General features: G+C 42.2%; 1 protein-coding gene across 8 annotated transcripts in view; it reads right to left on the bottom strand.

The window, feature by feature from the left end:
• Positions 1 to 24,316, bottom strand: part of RAB31 (RAB31, member RAS oncogene family) — a 73,327-nt gene that overhangs the window by 34,392 nt on the left and 14,619 nt on the right. For 3 of the 8 annotated variants that reach the window (XM_054816198.1, XM_054816190.1, XM_054816194.1), the window contains exons 1-3: positions 22,653 to 22,735; positions 10,462 to 10,541; positions 7,091 to 7,172 (exon numbers count right to left, since the gene is read on the bottom strand). In XM_054816198.1, the coding sequence (XP_054672173.1) occupies positions 7,091 to 7,172; positions 10,462 to 10,541; positions 22,653 to 22,706 (216 nt within the window). In that variant the 5' untranslated portion in view covers positions 22,707 to 22,735. Of the gene's footprint in view, positions 1 to 7,090; positions 7,173 to 10,461; positions 10,542 to 11,005; positions 11,120 to 22,652; positions 22,745 to 24,316 lie in introns of those variants that run through there. The other 5 variants (XM_054816192.1, XM_054816197.1, XM_054816193.1 and 2 more) reach the window with 3 other exon arrangements.

Here is a 24,316-nt window from a genome sequence, read left to right as displayed (position 1 = left end):
CATTTCCCACCATGTTCTTCTAGGCACTGGGAATACCTCCCATCTTTGTATAATGAGTAAACTATCATTAGCAGCTCACCTACTGTGGAAATTTAGAAGACTTGTGCCTCTCATTCAGTATCTGCAAAAAGTTTGCCTATTTGCAAATACCGACCCACTTCATCACTCATTAGGCCTCTTCTGCTTTTGTGGGGGTTGGTGACAACTTGTGAGGCTGAGGTCACTAAACCATGCAATGCAATAGTTAAGTTGTAGGAGTACATTTTCCAATTCAACACCTACAGCCAGGCTGAAAGGGCCATTGAAAATACAAATAAGAAACTTATTTTACCAAAGACATGCCCAAACCAAAATCAATGATTTGTGTGGCTTCATGCAGACTTCTAAGACTCTCTTCCCTGGAGAACTCTGCACAGCGTGCTACACACCTACACAGTCGCACAAGTGCTGGTGCAATGCTAACTCAGTTCAGAGCACCTTTGTGCTGGTGCTCCTCTACCAACACGTCCATTTTGCACTTGCGGTTCATCATCTCTGCCACTAAGGAAGAAGCAGCAAGGCCATGTGGTCATTATGAAATTTCCTCTGAAAGCAGGTCCCCTTTTTCTCTCAGAATCCGACTAGAAGCTGCCCGACCTTTACAGCTGTTCGGCCCTGCAGCACAGAGGACACACTCAGTCTTAGGTGGTGCAAATGCAAGTTCAGCATAACCAGAGTTGCTCTGGTTGATTCCAGGAGTATTTTGGGATTCTGCAACCCCTCACCTGGCCATCTCACTGAAGTCAACAGAAGCTTTGCCCTTGCAAAGGGCAGAAAAATGGAACCAACAGCCATTAAGGAATTTACCACCTATTTAAAAGCTCTGCAGTATTTTGCTTTCTGTTTCCTCTGTATTTCATCACGGAGAGGTATATTTGGTCTTAGGTAATGCTTTTCACATTTCCTCTGTACTGACAGTTCAGAATGAGGAAGAAGAAAAATCCACAGAGTAGCCATATCGCAATACTTTGAAGAGAAAAACGAATTCAAGGGAACACAATGCAAATCACACCCAAGCTGTGGTAGTGAAAGTCTCTTAACCACGTCTTATGTAATGCTGGTTTAGAAAGCAAAACAGAGGCCAAATAAATACAGATATAAAAACCTACCACTCCTGCCTATTTATATAGAGGCTGACAAATGCTGCTGAAGACAGTCTGGATTCGTTCAATCTGCCAGGCACACCAGGGAACACTAATTCATGTCAGCAGCTCTTTGCACCATCCTGCTACACCCCAGCACTGGCTTATTGCCACAGCAGGGCTGTCTCTTCCAAACTCCATAGCCAAGAGGAGAAAAAACAAAACCAACAACAACACCTCCCCCCAACTCCTGAACTGGGTTGCTTTTACCATCCTAGACTGTAAAGAACACCACTTGTTCTTGCTGCAAAAGGATTATAATTCTGCCTACAAGCATGGCTGGAAAGGCTAAGGATGCACAGAGTAAACAGAACCAGACCAGTGCTCAGCAAGCGTTATCCACCTTCTCACGTAAAGGGCTGAATTCAGCTAAGATTTTTCCACATGGTGCCTTTTCAAGTATCTGCAGGTGCATAGCAGCACAAGATTTGCTTCCTGACAGCTGTGATCATTTGACTAGATTTCATTCCCATTCTTGAGAAGCTGCTCTCCAACTACGTACATTGTATCTGAGTGGCCAAGACAAAACCACTTGGCTCCTCTCAAGGTCAGAGATCCTTATCCTTTCTTTATCTGGGTGCCATTAATTGTAAGGACAGCCACAGCTTCTCGCTCTCTACTAGCCGCTTACATGTGCGGGCAGTGACGTAGCTCTGCAATTCCTTCCCCTTCTATTAGACACACTCACCTTTCTAGACTAGGACCTTCACACACCTTGGTCCCCTCACTCAGCAGTCCGTTCCCAGCCCCTCTACAGGTGATTTTGGGTGTCCTGTTTTTCCCATCCTTGGCTCTTCCTGCCACGCCACCCCTACAAACCCCTTCGGTCCAGTCCCCAAACCCACCTGAAGCACCTTCCTCCCCACGCTTTGGCCCCCGTTCCTACAACCCGAACCGCTGAGGTTCTCGTGATGAAGATCATGGTAGACCAGTGCCAGAAACACGTTACTACCAGCCTGTTTAGGAGAGCTGCTTTAACTGCTTCCATGGATGAGGTAAGCACCCATGGGGGAACAGCCAGAGGTTGCCACCATTGTGTCTGCGTTGCATGAGCTCATTGAAGCAGTCCGTGCACCATGAACAGTACCTACCACAGCTTGGGAGCCCCTACTTGCCCAAGTACGGGCATTTACACACCCTGTTCTTGTCACCTTCGAGGCAGCAGCTGCCAACAAACAGAAAACCGGGGTGTGGAGAAAAGCAAAGGCAAACCCCAGAAGTGTCAAACGTTATCCTGACACATAAGCTTCTCGCACAAGAAGCGGCACAGGGAGGGATACAGAATTCCTGACATTCTCAGCTGGCAAAGCGCAAATGGAAAAATGTTATGCATGAAAGCCACTATCAGATACTGTTTAGCATTTCATAACCTTGAGTAGTTTTCTCTACATGATTGAAGGCTGAGATTCTAGTTCTCAGGATTTGCAAGCTGAATAAATCAGGAAAGATCTGTCTGTCTCCAACCTACAGGTATTTTTGGCTAGTTAAATTGAAGAAGATATATATAAGAATGAGCATTTTTCTCCAATATGTAAGAATTCTTAAAGCGAAGAGAGAAAAATTCCAACATTTTAGGATAATCTTTTTGGAAGATATTTTAAATAAGCAGAAAACAAGCTTTTGCAACATCACGGAAGAGACCTGTGCTTAGCCCTTCTGAAGTTTACAGTCATTAAACAAAGGATGCAAAAGACACTACACCTGAACCGCGGCTCACTGTCAAGCTACCCATGCCACAAGTTTGTTGAAGCTTAAGAAAAGAAACACATCCACACACATCTCAAACGATTTACCATGCTTAACGCTCACTCTAAAAATAGTAAAAATAACATATTCACTTACTAGCTTTAATGCCACTTGCGCTCTCTCAAACACACATACTACCAATCACCTGTTGACCTTTACAGCTTGCAAGCAGTAGCTCACTGCAGGGAAGTCCTTACACCACATATAAGGAACCACCTCCACACTGACTGAGCTGCGGGCTACCATCAGTCACCTATATAAAACCGCAGAGCAAAATTCAGGCCACGTCTTGACTGCAGAAGTAATTCAAGTCATTGATAGCTGGTGTTAACTCCTGTCAGGATAGTCTGGTTTCAGAGGCAGCATCCATAAGCTCAGTGATTAGGTTGCTCAACTTAGGGCAGATGTCCCAGCCAGGACAAGTCCTCCTCTCAAGGAGCATTTTCACCCCCCTACTTTGTGACACTCTGAATCACCAGGACAACTACTGTCACTCAGAAAAAAGGGGGCTATCAAGCACTGTAGGTATCTTATCAGTCAGCCTTTTCCTGGAAATAGAGCAGTTTAAAAAAAAAAAAAAGCCCACAACTCGGGGTAATTCCTATCAAGGTTTAAATTGGGCTCAAGTAATTGAGGCTCCTTCTATTAAACAAAATTAAAAATCCCAGAGTTCAACACAGTAAATTTAAAAAGGACAGAGATAAATTTTCCTGCCCTAGAAACACAGCCCTCAGGCTCCCTCACTATTTGCTACAATATTCCTCAGCTGGCAAAAGGGAAAGCTGGCAGCCACCCAAGATATTCAGACAAAGCATTGTAATTAGAAGCTACTTAGGGCACCATGAACCAAAATATATGCTAATAAAAACATCATTAACTAACTTGTGAAGAGACTCTTCTTAGGGGATGGAATCTTTGCTAACAATAACATAATTGTCATGCATTTAAGTCCTGAAGTCCACAGCAACAATGTAAAGCTGATGGGGGAAAAAATGAGATAGGGGGAAAAAAAAGTGACATTTGGAAAACAGTGGAGTGGAGGGAAAGTGGCTCTGAGAAACGGAATAAAGCAGCTTGTCTGATAGCACACCGACACAAAGCAACTGGGTCTGCAGAGACCGGTACTTAGGCACAGAAAAGTAGGGGGATTTTGTTAAGTGTTCTGCCAGTTTAACATTCTCCCTATCCAAAAAAGGGAAAAGAAAAAAAGCAAGATAAAAGGATTAAGAAGCTCTCTCCTTTTGTAATGAAGTACAATGTGAATTTTCCACAGCAAGAGCTGCTGGAGAGCCACATACCCCTCTCCAGGATCTCTTCCAGGCAGCACGCTGAGTGTTCACTCCCACCAAAGCTACAACAGAAACGCTTTTGATCTCCATTTTCTGCTGCATTATTGTCATTCTGTAGAAGTGACGTCTGATCGTCATTTCCCACAAAATGCCAATTCTGGTTCCTTCTCTGCTCTGCCTACAATTCCAAGTTTCCTGACACAAAAGAAACAAAATATTATATCTATTATCCATATGAATCACAAGTTACCTGTTGTCCATCACTAACCTCTGACGGGCTGGCCTGTGTATTAAGGTGCTTCAACTAACTCAGGTGTTCCTACGAGCTTTTAAACCCAACTATGACCAGCATTTCCGAAGGCTTGCAACATTACAAGTGGCTATTCTGAAAGCTGATTTAATGCCTCAAGGGGGTGCTGAGTGCTTCCAGCTGGCTCCTCCGAGTACCCAGGGCACAGCTTCTTTTCAAAAGCAGCCACACGAATTTCCAGTTTCTCCCAGCTGGCTGAAGGCAGCCAGGAGGCACACTGGTTCTCACAGAGCATTGCTTAAATAAGGGCTTGAGACTAAGAAGTTTAAGAGTCGTTTCTCTACACTCTCCAAGCTGGCAGTTTCCCAGTTTGTTGCCCAGAGAAACACATGAAAAAGGAGAAAACTCGTGAAAAAGGAGAAACTCGTGAACGAGAAGTGCTGCTGTTGTTGTTTCTGCCTGCCTGCTCCACCGTGGTTAAGGTTTGAGCTTAACTCTTACGGCATAAGTAAGGCTTCAATTAAATCTCACCCGCGGCTCTTCTGCTATGAAGGCTCCACATCAGCATGTAGACTCAGCAACAGCTGGCGCAGCTGGGGAAGCACAGAGCGCCGCGACTCCAGAATAAGCACACGCAAGCCCTGTGCTTGGCCTTGCGTTTAGGAGAATGAAGCCAAACGAAGGCAATGTTGAAAGAGCAGGAAGTAGACAATAGGGGCATTGACTAAATTTCCAGACTTTAGCAGTGGAACATAAAGCCTCAACAATAAATCACAAAGAACAAGGGAAGGACAACAGCTCTCAAAGCAGAAACACCACTCAGAAGACATTTCTTAGTATACTATGAAAAACAGCAATAGGCCCAGAGGTTGGGGAAGGCTGGAAGCTTTGGGTCATCACTGTTGTTCAGAGGATGATCAGAAATAAATTAACAGGGGAAGACATTTGTTCTTAAATAGCAGATCAGGAGCAGCAACACAACACAAAGGAACCAAAATCCCAAATACAAATTAGAGTGAATAAGCTATTGAGAAGCATCATGTGTTTAGCTGTAAAATGGGAATGTTTTAGGATGGAGAATGACCCGGAAGAGTATGGACCTCACCTTGGGAAACTTGTCTGCCTTGGTAACTAGCACTCCGCAACCATCAACTTTACTCTATCACCCCAATTTCCTAGAGTCCTAGTGAAAGATTTGGAATATACTGTGCAAAGACAGAAGAAAAAGATGGGCCCTGGCCTTAAAGAGGTTATAATTAACAATTACATGTGAAAACCTGTAACATAACTTATCTGTAATAGATTCTGAGCAATTTAACAGGGTTTGTGGTGGTCACTGCTCAGCATTGTTAGACACACAAAAAAAAAGGAAAGCAGATGTTTGAAAAATGATGAGCTTAAAAAAAATTGAGAGGAAACATAAGGTACTAGATGGGAAGGATGGATTTGGTGTCCAAGAGTCAGAGCTCAGTCACAGATTTCCTGCCTCAAATGAGGCATCATTTAGTTCTGTAAATACGACTTTATCAATATTCACCTACTTTAAAAAAAAACTTTGAGAGTCTTACAACTACGTGGGAAAATAGATTAATGCTTATATCTAAATGTCAAGAGCTGTGTTTTGTGTACTAAAGAGCTAAAAGAAAAAAAAAGCGGGGGGAGCAGAGCAGGGCAGCAGAGGGAAGAGAGAGAGAATAAGCAAGGGAACTCAAACCATGGGAAAGAAAACTGAACCTTTGCTACCTCTTGCAATAATTAGTCAGTTATCAGCTCCAAACCATGCAGAAATCGAACAAACAAGATTCAAGGGAAGGAATTATGCTATACTTCAAATATGTTTTTCAAGATCCGTTTTCCCATCATAAATAACACACTGAATTGCTAAGAGTCAACAGATTTCATCAGGGCCACTTTACATCATGCTGTGCATTGTAAATAAAAGCACAAGCATTTCCTGCACTTACCAGCAAAAATCTCCATTGCCCACAATTCACATACAAGGCATGGAGAATACAGTGGGATGTATCAGGACTCACATTACAGCCTGTGTAAGCATCTCATCTTACCCCAACCTAACATGAACATAGCTGCATTTTTCTATAAACAGGAACAGTGCAATTTCACAAGAAAGTTTGAAGCTATTTTAAAACGCGTGCATGGGTTTTTCCATTTCTTTCAAACTTAAGATAAATGTGGGCATATATTAAGAGAACTCTACAGTTCTACAGTCTTTTACTGCATACTACTGCCATTGAGACTATTAAAAGAAACAAATGATCAACCAGGCTTACATATGGTCAACATGAACTAATGCCCACAAACTCCATTATGGCCTTTTTGAAAAGCCAAAGGAAAAGCTACTTGATTTGAACAATTTGCTTCACACACTTGAAAAATCAAGACAAAAACCCTCAGTGGTTCAGGTTGCCAGTGCTAATTTCCAGAATAATAACAGCAGACACAACCTGTGCCCATATTCAATGTCCCAACTCAGGACAACACCAGAGTCACCCTGGTAGGTTTATACTTACACAAAGTCTCTGAACATGAAAGGTTTAGAAAAAGTACACCACTACATGAAAAGAGACCGGCATAACAAAGACATATTGCAAAGTAATACTTACCCGTTCCTGACCAGCTGTGTCCCAGATTAGAAATTTATGAAGCTCATTCCCACAAGGCACAGTTTTAGTCATGAAGGATGCTCTGAAAAGAAAGAAGCAGCAAAAATTTGTAACATGACAAACACTCTGAATATGCAACCTATAGACCTTAGCCAGTTCTGCTGGGTTAGGCTGCATATGGGGAAACTCCAAAACCTTGATAAAATGCCTACAGAAGTGTAAGTCTCCCTTTTCTCAGCTAAAATATACGATACCTATATATATATATACTTTAAAAGAAGGGAAAAGCCTCTGAGGTTCAGAGGGCATTTGTGCACACAAATGCTCCTGCCACTCACACATAGCTTCTGCTGCTAGCTAGCTCCATCTTCTCAGTGATATGGACCTGAGAAAAAGGCATCAACCAGCATCATACCAGGCAACAAATGTGCAACTTTTCAGTTAAAGCTAGGAGACTGGATCACCAGGAAATAGAAAAGTCACCTGCTGGAAAGCACGTGGTGAACAAATAGAAAAAAATTCTTCCACCTCTCAACTCAAATGAAGAAATCTTCATGGCTTCTTGTATTTTTTGTAGGAAGTGTGATTTGTCTATGTTTTCATAGTGTGGGGTTTTTTTCCTCTTTATGAAAGACGGTTACAAATTTATAGGCTTTTTCTATATTACAGCATTTCAATTGAAAGCTGGCTAGTAGAGACTGCCAAACTCTAGCAGATTTTTTTTTTCCCATCCTATCTGGACACTGCTGAACAATTGTTGTGATAACTTTTTTCATGGCCTATAAAATTGCATTTGATGCTATGCACTGTCATTACAAAAGCACTGAATCAAATGACATATGACTGATCAAAACATTTCCTGAGAAAGATATACCAGAGTTCTCCTCTACAGCCATCTGCAAAATTTCTCACATTTAACAATTATTTTCAGATTATTTTCAGGGTGTGTGCTTTCAGTTGTCACTCTCCTTCTCAAAGCATTAAGCAACACTTTACAGCTCCAAACACAGGAACTTTAGAGCCACAAGAGCTACTGTAGATTGCAAAGATTGTGTATTTAAAACATTTGATTAATTTAGAAGAAAATAAAAATAAAAACCTTATCTATATAGACAAGTAATATTACCTGTGTGCAAGATTGCCTTCAGATTTTAATCCTCAAATAGAAAAATATTTTCCCTCTGTTATCATAATTATGAAAATTAAAGGGATTTTTTTTTCCATTTGAGCAGAAGACATTTACTTAGTAACAAAAACTACTTGGGGAAAAAGGCTGCTGATGATTTAGAAGTAAAGAACCACTCAAGTTCCCATCAATTCCTTCACTGCAAACAAGTGTCCTTCAGTCAGTAACGTTGTTCATTACACGCTTCCTTTCTCTCTGTCCATTTTTCTGTATTCATTACATTCAGGAGTCCAAAATTGTCCTGGAACTTCAACATGCAATTTCCAGCTGAGACTCCTTCATGCATCAAAAGGCAGAGCTCTGGAAGATACCATCTAACCCTCTGAACACCACACAGCAATCAATACCAGTCATTCACAGATGATTTAAAACAGCTCTAATAACACAAGCCAGAGCAGCTCTTCTCACTCAAATTACTCCTTTGTGAACATTATGTATTAGCTTCCTTTCCCATAAGAGATCAATTGAATGGATTGACAGCAGCCCTGAAGAGAAGGACTTGGGGGTGTTGGTTGATGAGAAGCTCAACATGAGCCGGCAGCGTGCGCCTGAAGCCCAGAAAGCCAACTGGGTCTTGGGCTGCATCACAAGAAGTGTGACCAGCAGGTCGAGGGATGTGATCCTGCCCCTCTACTCCGCTCTTGTGAGACCCCACCTGGAGTACTGCATCCAGCTCCGGGGGCCCCAGCACAGGAAAGACATGGAGCTGTTGGAGCGAGTCCAGAGGAGGGCCACAAAGCTGATCAGAGGGCTGGAGCACCTCTCCTATGAGGACAGGCTGAGAGAGTTGGGGTTGTTCAGCCTGGAGAAGAGAAGGCTCCAGGAAGACCTTAGAGCAGCCTTCCAGTACCTGAAGGGGGCCTACAAGAAAGCTGGAGAGGGACTGTTTACAAGGGCATGGAGTGATAGGACAAGAGTAGATTTAGATTAGATGTTTGGAAGAAATCCTTTACTGTGAGGGTGGTGAGGCACTGGAAGAGGTTGCCCAGAGAAGTTGTGGATGATGCCCCCTCCCTGGAAGTGTTCAAGGCCAGGTTGGATGGGGCTTTGGGCAACCTGGTCTAGTGGAGGGTGTCCCTGCTCATGGCAGGGGAGTTGGAACTGGATGATCTTTGAGGTGCCTTCCAACCCAAACAAGTCTATGATTCTATGATCAAGAATTTTCAGAATTTTCCAGGTAACACTGGACTTGGCAGATTTGTCCCGAGACAGTAAAAGAAAAAATTTTTTAATCAGAATCAGCTACAGGACTAATAGATTTCTGATGGTCTGACATGCAGAACCTTGGCAGTTTTAAAGAAGAACAGGTGTGAATTAATTATACTTAGTTTAAATTGCATTGTCCCTATTTTGAGAAAGACAGGATAATGTAACGTGTCCTAAACCTAGATGAAAGGATGTCCACATCTGATAACAGACATTGTCCATGTTCCAGCCCAGCCTGGCAGGACACACAATATAGGTATGTTAAAGGGCTCCCCATGGTTCTCCTGCCCATTACTCAGCCATGGGATGTGCTGGTCGTTGTGCAGATCACAGCCTCTTTGGGTTGTGGGGTTTTGGTTCTTTAAGCTCCGAGGATCAGATCTGATACCTCATTGACCTGTGGGAACTAAAGTGATTTTAATCCTAATGTTCTATGACCAAATCACAATGTAAAGGGGGAAGCTCTTGACAAGACAAAAAGAAAAGGACATCAGCTGAGTAAGACATCTAAGATCTTTTGTTGTAAGATGGGTGAAGAAAACCAAAACAGAACAGCTGGAAGTCATGGTTATGCCCAATACAATTCACTAACAGCATGATTCTGGATAGCCCCAGAGAAGAAGCAACTTCAAGAGATGCCATTCACAGGAGGAGAATGGCAGAGCTCTGTCAGCCTCTCCATAATAGATTATGCTGCAATATAGTTAAGTTGAGGCCCGCCCCCCCGCCCCCGTGTATTCCCAGAACAGGGAGAGCAGAGCAGACCTGGTCTGGGGCAGCCCCAGATTCTCTAAACAGGTATCATGAACTGAAAGCCATTAAAGGAGACTAAGGGGTTTGGTGAGATTGATAAACTGGAGAAAAAACCCCAATATATAGTATTCATAGCCTTGAAAGTGAGGAAAAGAAATGAGCTCAGTAGAGGGCAGTGAGTTAAAAAATATATAGAAGAAAAAAATATATTATGTATGGTACTTACCCAATAGTAGGACTAATGTTGTGATCAAAGTGGTCCTGGACAAATCGACAAACGATGCTCGATTTCCCTACCCCAGTATCCTGAAAATAAAGGAAAGCATGACAGTGAGTTCAGGAGACCCCAGATATCAATACTTCACCTCAAGAAATAGTCAAATATTAATTTGTGAAATTAAATCTCTCTACTGGCAAGTGAGGCAGGTTAAACATTTCAAAAGAAAAGCAAGTGCATGGATTATCTTTCTCAAATGTCAGCACTGTGAATGGAGCTCCCTGGTCTCCTTCCTGACACTCCTTTTTCTCCAAACCTTGGAATTTTTGGGGTGGATTTTATATTCCTGTTTCAAGAAATGCAGTACTTCAAGCATAACCATTTACTTGTACAAGGAAATCCTGCACTTTCAAACACATGGTGCATTATCCAGTAAAACCAGAGAAACAATTTCATCCAGACCTGTTGCAAGGGCAGCCCAAGCATTCTTCCAAAACAGATTACTAACACCAACCTTTTAGTACACTGACAGCACTAACTTAGTAGAACTAACCTTTCCATAGCAAGACGAACAAGCCTGCTTGCTGGAAACTTCACAGAGGCTTCAGGTGGAGTTGAAAACGCAGGAATCCCAAGAGTTGGATCCCCAGAGATGTGCAACTATTCCTGTGCAAGTTGGGTTAGTGGACTGCAGTGAAACAGCATTACTTTAAATGCGACACAACTTGCTCTCTACACTGCAATGTGGCATGCTGATTCCATTTGCAGGAACAGTCTTTTTTTACCTCCCCTCCCCCCAAATCAGTAAGGAAAAATAACAGCAGTACAGTACTAGAATAAAATTCAAAATGAACTCTGGGGTGTGGGGGTGGGAGAAAAGCTTGACATTACCCAGAAATACTATTTTAGGCATTTAAGTTATGAACAACTTCCCCAAGAAGTTGCATTTTTCAGTTTGTCTCTGCTATTCCACGAAGCCTTAGATGGTAGGTATAAGAACATAAATTATACAGAGAATTATCAAGGAAGAGGAATAGCAATATCACTATGTCTCCCATAGAATTGCAAAGAGCCTCCTTAGAGACAAAAAGGATGCCAGGAAATCGATCCTGACCTTTCCAAGACATCAACAATGGCAGCCCAATCTAACTCATTAAAAAGTCACTGGAAAGTTTTCTATTAATTTCATTGGAAGTGATTGCAGAACTACCAGATTGCACCTGGTAGTTCCATTTGAATCCACAATTGAAGACACTTGACTAATTTACATAAACTTCTTGAAAAGTGCCAAGAGAAGAGAATACAGTTTGTTGAGAGCATTACACACATAACTACATATTTAAAAAAAAAAAAATCCATTACCTTTCCTGTAATTTTGCAATATTTTATCTTCTTTTTGAATATTAACGAAAAAAAATGCCCATAGTTAAGACTTCCTTTTACCATGTTTAAATGAAACTGTATTGCCACTGCAAATGAAGTCTTTATAGACAGCATTTATTAGAAAACCATCATTTAAACTCTCATATTTAATTCAAAGCTGTCCTTAGTCAGCTTAAAAGCCTTAATAAATGCTCATACTACACAGACGGTTGTTTATCTACTGTGTTCAATCAATAGGAAAAAAAAGATCAAAGTGAGGAGCAGTGTTTAAAACCAGCCCCATAGCCTTTGATCAATAGCAGCAACACATCCTGTTGCTATTCCCAAATTTTGCCTTCATTATCGATTCCAGCTGACATCTCTGTATAATTACTAGACCAGGATGGCAGAACACATTAAAAAAAAAAAAAAAAAAAAAAAAAAAAGAAAAGAGTCCTCTGTGCAGAAACTGAGGATCGAATCATTATTCTGGATTTTAAACATTGTGGAAAAAGCAGAAGTACGACCTGCTAGGTGCAAGGAATTACATTTCCCTCTTGCAGGGGCAGAGTTTCTGCTGCCGTGTTTGAAACTTGACATTGGCCCCCGTGACCCGATGATGCTTTAGTTTTGTGTACTTCCTTCAGGTCACCCAGAAGGGCAACTGCAATTACAGTTCCTGAGCAAGAGCAGCCTGGTCTCTGGCTGGGACGTGACATCCACAAGTGTGGATTAAAGCTTAGCTCATTTTCTTGGAAGTTCCTACTTCTTCATCTTGCAGTTCGTGGATCTTACTAACATTTCATGGTAGCGTTAAATAACCTTCATAAGTTGCTATTGCCCTTGCATCTCTCGCAACAAGCACGGCTAAACTCAGGCACGTTGCCAGGCACACCAAGAGCCCTCAAACAGCTTAAAGGCATTCTTACACTTTGTTCCCAGGGTTGCTTGGACTACTGAGAGGGCTAAATTTACCCCTGGTGTAACTCCAGTGAAACCAATGGACTTGGACCACAAACGAACCTGTCTTTAGGACGACCACTGTTGCAGCCAGTGGCCGGTGCTTTGCAGGAGCCAGGCAATTTATTGCACCAAGGGGTTCAGTTGAAACAACCACTCCCAGCTTCTGTTTTGTTGCCTGGAGGACATAAGCAGCCGGCTACCAGAATGCAATTAGAGCACAGAGGGGAAGGTAGTAAAAAAAGAAAAAGCTTCCTACTTAAGGCAGTGATTATCATTCCATTGTGGGATTTAAAACTACATAGACAATTTTCACTCCATGTTCCCGTACCCACACCCAATCGAATTAAGACACTCACCTGCCTGAAAGCAAAGCAAATCATGGTGTATGAACATTATACAACCTGAAAGCTTAGTAGAAATTTTTTACCACTAATCAGAGCTGATCTTTACTGACAACAGGTAACTATCTTTCAGGTCAATCCCACAGAAGTCAAGGAAAGCATGGTCAAAGAAGTAGAAAAGGCATTCACTTCTTAGTGATGGATTTAATTAGACCTCCTTGCTAAGGCTGTACAAAGCTTTCTTGCTGCCATCTGCTTTGCCCTTTGCTATATGGTCTTCCTCTACATACATCCATTTTTCTAACAACTGATGAGGATGATCATCCTTGTTTTGTTCCTTTTTCTTCAAAGGATTATAAGAGATTTGTCAAGCCACATGCCTGGGTAACATGCATGCATGCAGATGACTTCATTTTTCAGATCTCAAAGTTCTGCTTTTCATCAGCTTTTTACACTCTCTAATCCATTTTTTGTTTGTTTGTTTTACTCCATGTTGGTGTACACATAATATACACCAAGGAAAAAAGTTCAGCTTATGTAAAAGGTCACAGCAGTATTGAGCTGAGTGAATTGGCCGTTTCAGAAACCGAGAACATGTGTCCTCAGGAGTTATGTCACACTTTAAGGAACAGATCCTGTAATTCTTCAGAAAAAGCCTCATCCGTGGAAAAGCCAAGGGTTTCAGCACTATACTAATTGACTCATCATGATGAAGAGTATACCATTCCATGAAAGGAGTGGCAAGAAAGGAAAAAATATAAAATAATTATTCTGAATCAAGATGTTCATGATGCATTTGATGAGTCACTCATGGGACCAACTGCACATTTTGCTTTTCTCCTTTCTTCTTCATAAGCCTCATAGTACATTTACAAAACATTGGTTATAAACTGCATTGTACCGAGATAAGCAAAAAGGGTAGGGAGGAAGGAAAGGAGTAGAAACGTAATGTGAAGCAGTAAGTGAAGCACTATTAGTTCACCAGAAGAACTAGCTACAACTTCAGAATCTCCCGCTGGTCAGCAAAATGGATATGGAAATCTGAAGCTGTATCAGATGTTTCTGATAAATACAAGGAACCAATGCAAGCATGACCAGTTCCTGATCTTTACCCTTTAACCCTGAAAAGACATTTTCTATTCCTCCAAAATCCCTTACCCACAGATTTAGGCACGAGGATTTTAAAAGCACCAGAATGGAGAGCAGCATGCCACAAAAAACAGTGCTTCCACCCACACTCCTGCTCGCGGAGAACCACCCCACTTGGCTCTTCTCGGCTCACATTACTGTAAAGGAGATGAGACTGTATTTCAAGCCAGCAGAATTACAGGATGCTGGCAACTAATTTGCAGGCAAACAACTGAGCTGCTGATTTCTTCTGGCTGATTTGCAGCAGCATAGAGGACGATTAAAAAAAAAAAAAAAGGGCAGAAGTTCACTATGAGCAATATATTAAAAAAGAAAACCATTTTTCCCATTATAAATAGGCAGCACATCCCCTGTTCCAGACGTGTGCATCCTGGCAGAAAAATTTAGATCTTTAATCTAAATCTGGATGTCTCACTTATACCTTTGCACAACCACATGGCTCAGTCCTCCAAGCACTTTGCCAAATTGAATGGCACTATACTACCCTGTAAACACGTCCTTGATTAGGATGTTAGTCTTTAGTCTTGATACTATAACAGCTTTTAATAGATTCAGATGGGTCAAGCCCTATTGTGCTGAGCAAACTAAACTCTTCATGCAAATTCTTTTTACATCTGAAATGGAATACATGTTGAATTCACAAAAAAATTCACACGTATCGTGACTGATGACTAAACAGCAGCCCTATAATTATGCACACTGCTGCAACAGCTTTTTTATTCTTGACTACACAGAATCTTTCTGTGCTATGTTAACACAGAGGGCTTTTTAAATATATGTCAAATTAGATAAACCATGCAAAAATCCTTTTATTACTCTAGGATTTTGAAAATGTGTATAAAACAAGAATACTAGATGGCATTTCACACAGGGAAATGGCACACTAAGAACAAACATACTGAAGAAACTGCCTTCTGTCCTCCCACTTGCAAAGAAAAAAAAAAAAAAAAAGAACATCTGGTTTAAAATCCACCACAGATCTCATGACTAACTTCCCATTTCAGCTTTAAAAGAGGGTTGAGATACCCTGGAGACGGGTGCCAAAAAAATCTGCACTGAAGAGTAAAGGAGAACTGATCTCTATAAAATAGAGATCCAAGACATGGCTCCTTTGGAAGGATGAAAGTTTTCTCATCGACTTAGACAAAGCCAGGACTCAATCCATAGTATTTCAATTTGCCTAAATTTTTACAAATTAAAAATGTCTGTCCAAAACATTTTTTGTAATAGCCAAGATTCACTGGGACATGATGTACAGGCAGAGGTCTCATCAAAACTGACTGAGTGTAACATGCATTAGTCTTACATATCAGAAGAATGATCATGCTCTAGCAACCTGGAGGGTATTAACACCAAGTGCTCAAAAAAAGCAGGTAAAGTAGATGCTATTTCAACAATAATATAAGAAACATTTGGAAGTGACAACTCTGTGTCCTTTCCCATAAGCAAGAAACCGATCCCATGGCTGACATCTTCCACACTTGGCAGGACTCCCCTGCAGCTCACAGCAGGAATATATCTGCCCCTCAGGGCCGCTTTGGGCTAGGACTCCCCAAAAGCTTCCTACTAACCACCCTAATGGCAAAGGCACCACAAGCATTTGGCAGCTCAGCCCCTCCTCTGATGATTTCTGATCAAGAGAAAAAGAGTGCGACCGATGCAGTCAGGGTTGATTTGTGCAACCCCCTGGCAGCTTCTCGTGGTGTAGCTTCTTCATCAGGCACACAGCTGGAATTGAAAAGGTGCTCACACCGATGAAAACCTGGATTCCAGGCAGAAGACAATACTGGATCTTATCAGCAAGCAGTTTTGTAGCTTTCTCAACAGGTCAGCATCAAGAGGTGCAATAAGTCCATGCACCAGAAACAACTGTGGTCAAATTTGGCTGACTAATGATCTTCTCGGTACACCTTCCAGGGAGATCATGCTGCCTTGTATCATCTTTCAGATACAGACAGAGGAATTAAAAAAAAAAAAAAAAGGCTCAATCAAACATACAGAACAAAGGTACAGTGAAAAAGCTGTCCCACTCTCCTGGAAGAGGATCTGTTCAGAGAGGAAGCTGACTGTTCCAGATTATTGAGAGAAGCAACAATTCCTGGCTCCCTGTCACATATTCATGCCACCAGACAAACTTCTTGGCTGGCTCATTACTAACTGAAAAATAACAGAGGAGCCAGTTTATGCTCAAGATTTCCCAAGCTAAATTCTCCTCTTTGTTACACCGATTTGACTCCTGCTGGTGCTACAGCAGATAGGAAGGAGAGGTCCTTGCCTTGCCCACCGCAGAACTTTCATTGTTGGGAGCAATTAAGATGTACAGATGAAAACATTTGAATTGGTATGAAGCTGCCAAAAAGCAGAAGACTGCCCTTTATCATCAATGCATTTGATATTTTGATTTTAAAAAAAAGGCGCTCAAAATCTCTACAACTGGCCAGGCAAATCTGAGGTAGAAAGACACAGTTTAAACTTTAGGGAAAGAAAAATAATCAGAGTCTTACAAAAATTGCAAATGCAGAGAGACCTTTCATTCTAGTAGGTCTGTAAAGCGCAGCTGGTTTTGACTTGGCAGTTCAGCTTCTGCACATTAAAATAGCCGTTCTTTCCACTGTCAGAATTGGCCACGCTTTAGTTTTTGATTTACAGCTGAATTCCCCTGGCCCATTCCCATTATCCTCAGCAGGACTTTGATGGAATTTGAAAATTCACAGCAGCATAATCACATCGCAGTGCTGCTAAATGGTTAGCATTTTATTAGCTATCATCAAACAAATCGCTAGGCCTGCACCGTAAAGTATCGCTGGGCTTTTGCAGAAACGTATGCTCAGCTCTGGTCAAGCCTGGTATCTAGGAGGAACGTCACTCCTTGGGCAAGGTCTGGCACGCAGCACTGAGATATCCAACCTGCATCTCTGATGTTTTTCAGAAATGCCTGTCCTTAACCCAAAGGCACAAGATGTGGTAAGGCTCAGTAGAGGATTACGGCTGTCTTTTGAATTCCAATAGGAGGCAAAAAAGCAACGCACTGAACAACAAAATAAAGCTTTGTAATTTGCAGCCTGCTTTAGTTCTCTATGCCTACCATTAACATTTTAATCATTACTCATACGATCAGATGCAGGCAGCATTGCAATACTTTCCATGTCTTACTAATCCAGTTACAGCTGCTCTGGAAGGCTGTGGCAGGCAGCTTGACGAGCATCTGAAACTGGCTTTGGATTTTTATCAACTGTATGAACATACAAGGAAGAGTTATGCACAACAGACTCCTGATCACAGTTTCCAAGGGCAGTATTTTAATCCAAGAATCACTCTACCCAATAAACTTTTGCTAACCTTAAACACATCCTTCGTCCTTCCCTGTATTTGGGTATCACTTACTCATCTGAAGACACTGCTGTAAGGAGAAATACCTTTCAGGAGACCTGGGTTCAGAGACACCCCTGGGACTGAACTGAATCTGCCAAGTGTCAGGCTTGTCCCAGCGAAAACGCAGTCACGCACTGTGGAGTGGTGTCTAGGAAGAAGTGCAGATAGCTTCTTGCTGTATTCAACTTTTCCATCTGCAAGACGTATCAAGTGAGCAAATCCCACCACTGCACAAGCACGCCGATGAAAATACAAGAGCAGCCCTTAGACTGACACATCAGCTCTCAGCCGCTTCGCCAACACAAAACTTCAGCCTGGCCAGGCTGAGGCCTGCGGCTTCAGCCTGGGCCAGCGGGACGCAGGCTGAGGTGCTCTGAAGCCTCACTTCTGCGGTCAAAAGAACACGCACCTCATTCGGGACAGAAATCATTTTTGTAGATTCCGATTTTCGCTACAGCCCTGTGCAATGAGAAATAGATTATTTCCTCTGTGAGCAATGAGATTCTTAGAGAAGATCCTTCTCCCGTTGATTTGCTGGGATACCCCTTCCAGAGCTACAGAACTGGCCCAGGGGCACACCTGCTGCCCAAAGCAGCAGCACAATTTTTCGACTCCCTGACAGGCCCTCTACCACATGAGAGGTCTGTTGTGTTCTTCCTCCCTACCCCATCACCACCACCTTTAATCATTTGACTTTCTTCATTGCCAAGCCTGGCAATGTAGTTCTGCAACAAGAGCTCCAAACGACATCGGACACGGCCTTATGCCACCAGTGATGTACAAAGAGTTTCTACAAAGGCCTCAGGGAAATGCAGTCGCAGAGCAAATTTTTGAAAGAGAAGAACTGGAAGCAGAGTTGTCCCCCAGGAGTGCCAATGTGTATCACGCGCTTTCCCAAGTGAAGGGTGCTTGCCAAACAAACAGCAACGCTCCCACTGAATACTGGAACCAAGTTCCCCAAGATCCCAGCACAAACACACAGATCTTGATGCAACTGCAGTTTTAGGGGGAAGATTATTCTGCAATAGGAACCATGCATGCCCTTCTTTAAACTCATAATATGTGGTAATATTGGTATCTTTTAAGTCAGTTAGTATATTACTCCCATAACGCTAGGATGGTTTGTGTCAATTCTCCCACAGTAAAACACCCTACACATAATTTGTAATTGCTAGTGTAATTTCAGGCCAACATTGGTGTTGCAGAGCATGAATTAGCAACAGAATAGGGCTTTTTCCTATGGTGCACATTAGAATTACATTAACTCTAATTCCCTCTACAGGTAGGGAGCGCACCGCTTGTTCTCAGAGACATTTTTCTACCCCCAACCAGGTCGGTCCTGTTATATCAGAACACAATCCTTCCTCATAGGGTTGCAAGGACTGCATTTGGCACAGAAATTCTTGGCTCTATCATTCTCAGCTCTCTGGTTGTTAAATGAAAATAATAATTACTTGATTTTACTTTGTAACAGAATTATGAGGATTTAAATCAGTGATAATTGTAAAGTGTTCAGAAAGTGCAGTAAAAAAGAACCATTTAAGTGCTTTGAGAGACAGTCAAGTGCTGAGTTCATTTGTTTGGTATTTATATACATTTTCAATACCACCTGAATATTCCTAATGGCTTTTTTTCCACTCCAATAGACAAAAAAAGAACATTTCCAGCCCTCCCCCACCCCAAACTGCAATATTAGTTACAATCTCTCCACCTATCTACTTTTGTCAGTATGCCCAGAGACCCCAGTACAAAGCATAGATGGCCAAAAGCACTTTATCATCCTAGCAAAGCAATGTGCCTGGCCAGAAATGAGAGAGACTGAAGAGCAACTAATGTTTGTATAGTAGCTAATGTAAACAATAAAGTAACTTTCCTAGAGACGTTCATATCTTTGTATCTGTAATATTATATGAAACCAAAGCCTCTCCTAGAGTGTTTCCAAGATACTTGGCATTATCCTGATATCATAACTAGGGTTCCAATCTCAAGCTCTTCATGCTGAGTTGAAGGCATGAAGAGTCACAGCCTGAAGAACTTCAAGATGAGTGGACCAGCTGTATCTTCCCTCCTCTTTCTTCCCCAAACACTTGGTTTTCAAAAGGATTCACCCAAAGTGCGCTCTCTCATCTGGCAGCTAGTAGACAGTCCACTAACTTCAGATGAAGATTTGACTCCAAGTGTGGAAAGGTTTCTCTAAATGTGGGGTCTCGAGAGAAGGAACATTATCACCTTGAAAGAAGGCAAGATGGTCCTGGAAAGATGACCTCGTCAGAAAGGGAGCTCTCTTTCCTTCATACATAGTCCAGTCACTGACATGGCATTAAGTCAGCAGTAAGGAACAAATCCTTGTTTTACACCGCAGTGGCAATGGGTGGCAGGATTAGCAGTCAGTTAAACTATCTACAATCCAAGAAATCACGAAGTGGCCCACGTGGCTGCTGCACATCTACTCACCCAGAGCTTACAAACCGTGCTGCTCTTCCGTGACCCGCCAACTCTTTTTTGTGTGCAAAGTTGGCATGGGAATATAAAGCGATCTTTATTTATGAGACAGAGGGCTGCAGAGGGAAAGGGAGAACAAAGAAGATTCCTTCAAATAACTATTCTTTAAAACAACTCCAATGCAGTAAAAATAAATAAATAAAATTGTAAGGCAAAACAGAAATGCGACTGATGAAGAAAACATAGCCTATGGGTCAGTACTCCAGCTACCTCAGTTCCTTGCTCTTCAACATGACCCAAGAACAGCAATATTGCAGAATATATAAAAGATAACAACAACAAATTAACACCACAGCCAGCCTAGCCCCAGAATGCCCAATTTTGCAGTTTTAAAAGCTCATCTACTTTGGTCAAAAAAAACCCCAAACCCATACACGAATTCAAATATATATGCTTAATCACTGCATCTTATCGTACAGAGTGCAAGCTAACCACACTGCCATGCTAGCATGAGTGTGGATGGCAAAGATAAGAGTCTTCAATCATTATTAATATTATTTAGAAACTGCTTCCCCACATCAATTTTCCAGCTAATTCTCTGTGTCTTTTCTTACACATTTCCTTCCCCTCTCCACACAAGTTACCAACTTCAGAACAGTACCTGAACTGCCGAGAGAAATGGACAATTCTAAACTAAAATCAAAGAGCAGAATCTCAATCAATCAATTTCTTATGCCCTTGACAGCATGTGGTATGGACTGCTGCAGAGGAACAAGTGCTTAGCCTGGTGAAAAGGAAGACGAGAACTTGGGGTTTATTTGCAGTCCTTCATCTCAGTTTGTGGCTTTTGGGGGCATTTGCTATTCGCTTAAGATGCTGAACTCCTGTTTTGAACTGCCTCTACAGTTTCAAGTGAGAGCATGATCTCTATAAAAAGCAGCTGTGAATAAGGTGGTATTAATCTAGCTGACTAATAAGATGAGGGGATGAAAGGAGAAACAAGAGGAGCACCTTTCAGGGAGCAGTCACTCACACACAGACACACAAATCTCCTTTGGAGTAGCAGCAGATGCCAAGGAACCTGCAAAAAAACCTCCCACTAGATGGGGGGAAACCAACAGCGCAAAGTCTGAGGGCATCCTTAGTGAAACTTACTCATACTTTGCAGTAAAGATGCTTTTGAGTACAACAGTGTGGTCACAAGCTGTGTAGAAGCAGCCCGGCCTTTCCAGGACCTCAATGTTGAACAAGGCACTGGCCGATTAAGTCACAGGGAACAACTTTGCTTCAAAAAAAAGCTGACTCAAGATTGAATACATGGCAAGAAGCAAGACCCCTCACTACCTGCCACAGCTGCCCACCAAAAAAATGCTCCATCACAAAACCAAACACTGTAAAACCCTTCTCTAAGGGCTGGACTGTGCTGCAGTGCAAAGGAGGGCATTTAATTGGGAAATAGCACCACCTGGTGACTCCCGGTACTAACGGAGAAGAAAACAGTCGGCTTGGCCATACTGGGACAGGAGGAAAGGAGAAAAGGAGAAAGGAGCACTGGCTAAATTGCTCAGGTGAGTTGGGAACCAAGAGCCTGGGTAAGGAGGGAAGGTTGCATGATGGAGTTACCAGAACAAGACAGGTGGGTGTCGTGGTTTAACCCCAGCTGGCAGCTAAACACCATGCAGCCGCTCGCTTACTCCCCTCCACCAGTGGGATGGGGGAGAGGGTAAAAGTGAGAAAACTCAGGAGCTGAGATAGCAACAGTTTAATAGGTAAAGCAAAAACCATGCACGCAAGCAAAGCAGCACAAGGAATTCATTCACCACTTCCCATGGGCAGGCAGGTGTTCAGCCATCTCCAGGAGAGCCGGGCTCCATCATGTGTAATTGTTACTTGGGGAAGACAAATGTCATCACTTCAAACATCCCTCCCCTCTCCTTCCTCTTTCCCAAGCCCCTTGTCTGCTGAGCATGATGTCATATGATATGGAATATCCCTTGGGTCAGTTGGGTCAACTGTCCTGGCTGTGCCTCCTCCCAGCTTCTTGTGCACTCCCAGCCATCCTGCTGGTGGGGTGGTGTGAGAAGCAGAAAAAGCCTTGGTTCTGTGTAAGCACTGCTCAGCAGTAACAAAAAATCTCTATATTATCAACACTTTTCAGCACAAATCCAAAACATAGCCCCATACCAGCTACTATGGAGAAAATTAACTCTATTTCAGCTAAAACCAGGACAGTGGGACAGACAGAGGTGGAAAGAACAACAGTGCCTGAGCACCTTCCCTTGGAAACACAGGCATCTCCCACTGCTGTTACCACCTTGGAAGCCCTGTGTGACAATGAGTGGTGTGAACGTAGCAAAAGCAGCTGCAAAGGGATGCCCATATCCCACACATAAGTCACTGTATTAATGAACCAAGAAAGGAAAAAAAAAACCAACCCAAAACCAAAACCACCCAAACCTGCACAGTATCAACGATGTTGTACACCACAGAGGGATTTTTTGGGGTTCATTTTTAGGAGACCTATAGCTGTGGGACTTCATAGAGTTACTACCATCCAAACAAGAATCATACCTCTAATTGCCTTCTACTGATCAATGAATCGTAGGATCCTCTTGACCAAGGCATAACACAGACCAGCAGGTAAACCTACCCTGCCAGATGCCCTGTAAGTGATAAGAAAGCGTATTATCTCACACTCCACGATATACTCTCCCACCACCCTAGTTCATCTTAACAACCTCTCCCTGTTACTGGCTTGCTAATTTCCCATCTGAGCAGCACCACAGACACTTAAGTATGATCATTGCCATGTTCACCACTTCATTTTTCAGGTGAGAAGGAGAAACGAGAGCCCCAGTTTACCATGGGAAAACTCCTACTGTGGTGCCACAGATGGGGGGTGGTCACCACTCATTCCCCCCAGCCCCCAACAAAGTAGGAACCAAGAACAAACTTAGCAGATCTCTCCAGCGTGTGAAACCTCAACAGGGAGGAGCTAAATAAAGCTGAAGTAAAATAAAGAAAAATTGCAAGTCCTGCTTTAATGCCTATGAAATTTTACCAAGAGCAATATCTGATTTTGGAAACTCAACTGGTCAGAGTTTATCTTCTGGACAAACTTGGGAGACCTTTTAACATCCACACACTGTCATCCTTTTCCTACCCAGTCCATTTCAAAATATACATACAGTCACAAAAATCCACTTGACGTACTACTCTTCACACAGATAAATTCCTATTCAAAATACAGTAAAAATCTGTGTGAATAATATCTGCTTAGGAATCCTGATAATTGGCCCTGACCTTGAAAAATTAAGTAAGGGATAAGTGTAAGGAAGTAACAAGTCCCTGTACCTCACATTGTCAATGATAATGAGTACTGATTGCAGGGGCTGTTATCTCTATAGGCCATATGCACACACACCAGCGTAACAATCTGGTTAAATATAATTCATCATCATTGTGCAATGCCGTGATCAGGGAAACTAAATTCAATTTTCAGACTAAATACATAAATAACCTGAGGCTTTCATAGTTCAGTAAACACGTTAGGCAACACCATCCTGACAAATGTTGTTTTTGAGTACAGTTTGGCAGCAAAAAATGGGATAAACAATTCTGTGTTATTCTTTCCAAACCAAATTCTTTTTCTAAGTGAACCTTCCCCACATATATTTGTAGCAGCTGAAACTTTCAAAATAATTGTATGACGAGGAGATAATCTTTGACCTGAATTGCTGTTTGACACGAGGTTCTGTTCATACTCCAACACCCTGTCTCTTCCATTGTCAAATCCTATTATTAGCAGCCATAATTGCAAAATACAGACTTGCTAGTGTCACTTACTAAATGGGAAGGGGAAAAAAAATTATATACCTGTCCTCACACAGAAGATATTCAAAATTTTCCAGTCAGTCTGAAATTGATAATGCAATCTAAACTTTATGGTTTCATGTCACAGACTGCCTACAAATCCCAGCCTGGGTGAAAACTTCTTGGTTTTCACCTTAGATGCACAAAGACATTTTCTTTCATTAAAAGAAGGCAGTGGCTCTTATGCAATCAACTACATGCGCATCAACTAGGTACAGCATTTGAGGAAATGGCTCTTGGTGTTCCGTTTACTATTTCAGTAATATAAAAATCGTCCAGCGGTTGCCTGGAAATTTGTAAGAGGACTGAATTACCTTCAAATTTACTCATCCAAGCTCAGTAAGCAACTCAATTCAATGTTC

Source organism: Grus americana, chromosome 2 (genome assembly GCF_028858705.1).
Source record: "Grus americana isolate bGruAme1 chromosome 2, bGruAme1.mat, whole genome shotgun sequence".
Taxonomy (NCBI): Eukaryota; Metazoa; Chordata; class Aves; order Gruiformes; family Gruidae; genus Grus; species Grus americana.
The sequence above is the reverse complement of the archived record's forward strand: the minus strand, read 5'-3'. Positions and strand labels throughout refer to the sequence as shown.